Below are 2630 nucleotides of genomic sequence, written 5' to 3'. Positions count from 1 at the left end.
CATCCTCCTGGACGCCCCCCTCCTGTGGGTGCTGATGTGGCCCCCGTGGGGCAGGGAGGGCACCAGCTAGAGCTCCACAGCCCCACAGCCCCCTCCTCAACCCCCTCAGTGGCCACAGCAGCACCTCCAGTGTCCTTGTCCCCTGCCATGCCTGGGCCAGCCACCCAGCTCACCTCCCGTGGCCTCACCCAGCAGGATGCCCTGGCCCCAGCCATGCCCACAGCCCCAGCTCATGGCCCACCTGCCCACACAGCAGAGTTCCCCCTGGAATGGGGGACAGAGGGGGTGTCCCAGCTCCCAGATCCAGCATTGCCCCACACCAAGCTGACCTCCCATGGGACCCCACTCAGCGTCACTGCACCAAAGGAACCCTCACCGTGGGCACCCCCAGGGACATCTGCCTCCAGTGATGGGGGGCACGAGTTGTCCCAGCCCACCCCTTTGCCCCCCCCACTCTGGGAGAAGAGGCTGGAGGAGGAGGAGGCTCTGCTTCCACCATCGACCACCGCAGCAGCCACTGCCAAGCCCAGCTGGGAGGTCGGGAACTGGAGTGAGGTACGTGGTGAGCCCTGTTAAAAATGTGACATGGCCAGTATGGATGTGAGACCTGTCCCTGTCCTGGCTGGCTCTGGGACATTGCTCTTGGCAGCAGTCAGTGGCTGGGGTCATTGGTGCTAGTTAAGAGACAACTGGTAACCAAAAGTGAAAGGCACCCCCAGGCCCAGGGTGCTGCCCCATTTTCCCCTGAGCTGTGGGCAGCCGTGGCCATGGGAATCCTCCTGGGAGCAAACACTAAGGAGGGAGAGGAAGGATTAGAAAGAAACAACTGGAATGGGCTATGGAGGAGCATGTTCCTCCTCCTTCCCTGGGCTGAGAGCTGCCTGATGTGGGATTGCTTAGCGGGGAAAGGTCCTCTCCCCACATCATCCCACAGCCCCAGTTTACCCAGCACCCTCCCAGTGCCCATGGAAGAGGCAGGAGCTGAGTGCCCAGGGACCTTTCTGCTGGGTCAGCAGGCTCCCTCCTTGGCCAGACCTAGAGCTGGGGGGTCAGGGGCGTCAGGATGCAGAGCAGCAGGATCCCTGTGTTGCAGTGCTCGGCCACGTGCGGTGTGGGCGCGGTGTGGAGGCCCGTGCGCTGCAGCAGCGGCAGTGACAGTGGCTGTGCCGCGGCCGACAGGCCCGTCCCTGCCCGGAGGTGCTCCCTGAGACCCTGCTCAGCCTGGCGTGTGGGCAACTGGAGCAAGGTAAGGGAACCTGCCGGGAGGGAGTATCCCCAAAACGCACGGGACAAGGCGGGTGTGGGGTCACACCTGCTCCTGGGGAGGGCTCTTGCCCCATGGCTCACAGAGGCAGATGGTGGAGGTTTGCACTTGCCACAGAGTTTAAACTGCTCATCCCACAGTATTTTCATTTTTCCTGCTCTTGGGCTGGTAAAAAACGTCAGGAATTTGCAAAAGCTAAACAAAGTGATTTGAAAGGCCAGGTTGGGTGGAACTGGGCAGCCTGGTCTAGTGGGTGTCATCCCATGGTAGGGGCTTGGAACAAGATGGTCTTTAAGGTCCTTCTCAAACCATTCTGTGGTTCTATGATTTGTCAATCTCTGGACAATGTTCTGGCCACTCTGCACTGCCAGGGGATGCTTGCAGTTGGGTTGGGTGAATTCGGTAGGTTTGGTGATGGGGAACAGCCCTCCTTGCTCTGGGTCATTGCTGTTCCTTGGGATCATCAATTTTTTAAGGCATAAAGACTGTGCTTGTCACAACTGGAAACCTCCTGGTTTCAGAGGGGTGATAGTGACAGATGAGCTGCACACTGCTCTAGCTTGGCGTAGAGCAAGAGGGGAAAGGAGGTTGAGCGTCAACTCAACCCATCCCAACGCAGAGCTTGTCCCTGGGGTCACCTCCCATTCCCACAGGGATTCCCCCTGCACCGGCCCTCGCTGCCCTTCCCCAGCGTGGTGCTGTGTCCTTTCCCAGTGCTCCAGGAGCTGCGGCAGGGGCACAAAGGTTCGGGATGTTCACTGCATTGACACCAGAGACCAGCGGCTGCTGCGGCCCTTCCACTGCCAGGCCGTGCTCTCCCAGCCCCCGGCACAGCTGCCGTGCCAGAGCGTGCCGTGTCTGGACTGGTACACGCCCTCCGGGAGAGAGGTAGGGGCTGGCCCGGGGCCGGCCGGGGGCACAGCTCGTCCTATCCCCTGCCAGAGCACGGACCCCTTCCGCTATCCCAGCCTGCTCCAAGTCCCGTCCAGCCTGGCCTTGGACACTGCCAGGGATCCAGGGGCAGCCACAGCTTCTCTGGGCACCCTGTGCCAGGGCCTCACCCCCTCACAGGAAACAATTCCTTCCCAGCATCCCATCTACGCCTGTCCTCTGGCAGCGGGAACCCATTCCCTGTATCCCGTCCCTCCATCCCTTGTCCCAGGTCCCTCTCCAGCTCTCCTGGAGCCCCTTTAGGCCCTGGAGGGGCTCTGAGCTCTCCCTGGAGCCTTCTCCTCTCCAGGCGAAGACGCCCAGCTGTCTCCAGGGCAGAGGGGCTGCAGCGCTCAGCCCCTGACGGCGCTGCCCGCTGTGTCCCGCAGTGCTCGGAGCCGTGTGGCGGCGGGGAGCAGGCGCGGCTGGTGACGTG

The 2630-nt window shown here is 62.1% G+C and overlaps 1 protein-coding gene across 1 annotated transcript in view; it reads left to right on the top strand.

Annotated features, from left to right (window-relative positions):
* The window catches only part of ADAMTS7 (ADAM metallopeptidase with thrombospondin type 1 motif 7), a gene marked incomplete at its 5' end in the record, with an annotated part of 33108 nt that overhangs the window by 21970 nt on the left and 8508 nt on the right, over positions 1–2630 (top strand). The window contains 4 exons of the mRNA XM_017736976.1: positions 7–555; positions 1094–1246; positions 1979–2152; positions 2584–2622. Coding sequence (XP_017592465.1) covers positions 7–555; positions 1094–1246; positions 1979–2152; positions 2584–2622 — 915 coding nt within the window. The remainder of the gene's footprint in view (positions 1–6; positions 556–1093; positions 1247–1978; positions 2153–2583; positions 2623–2630) is intronic.

The sequence above is a fragment of the Corvus brachyrhynchos genome, unplaced genomic scaffold (genome assembly GCF_000691975.1).
Source record: "Corvus brachyrhynchos isolate BGI_N302 unplaced genomic scaffold, ASM69197v1 scaffold200, whole genome shotgun sequence".
In the NCBI taxonomy this organism is placed as follows: Eukaryota; Metazoa; Chordata; class Aves; order Passeriformes; family Corvidae; genus Corvus; species Corvus brachyrhynchos.
Note: the sequence above shows the minus strand (reverse complement) of the source record. Positions and strands in the feature narration are given on the sequence as shown.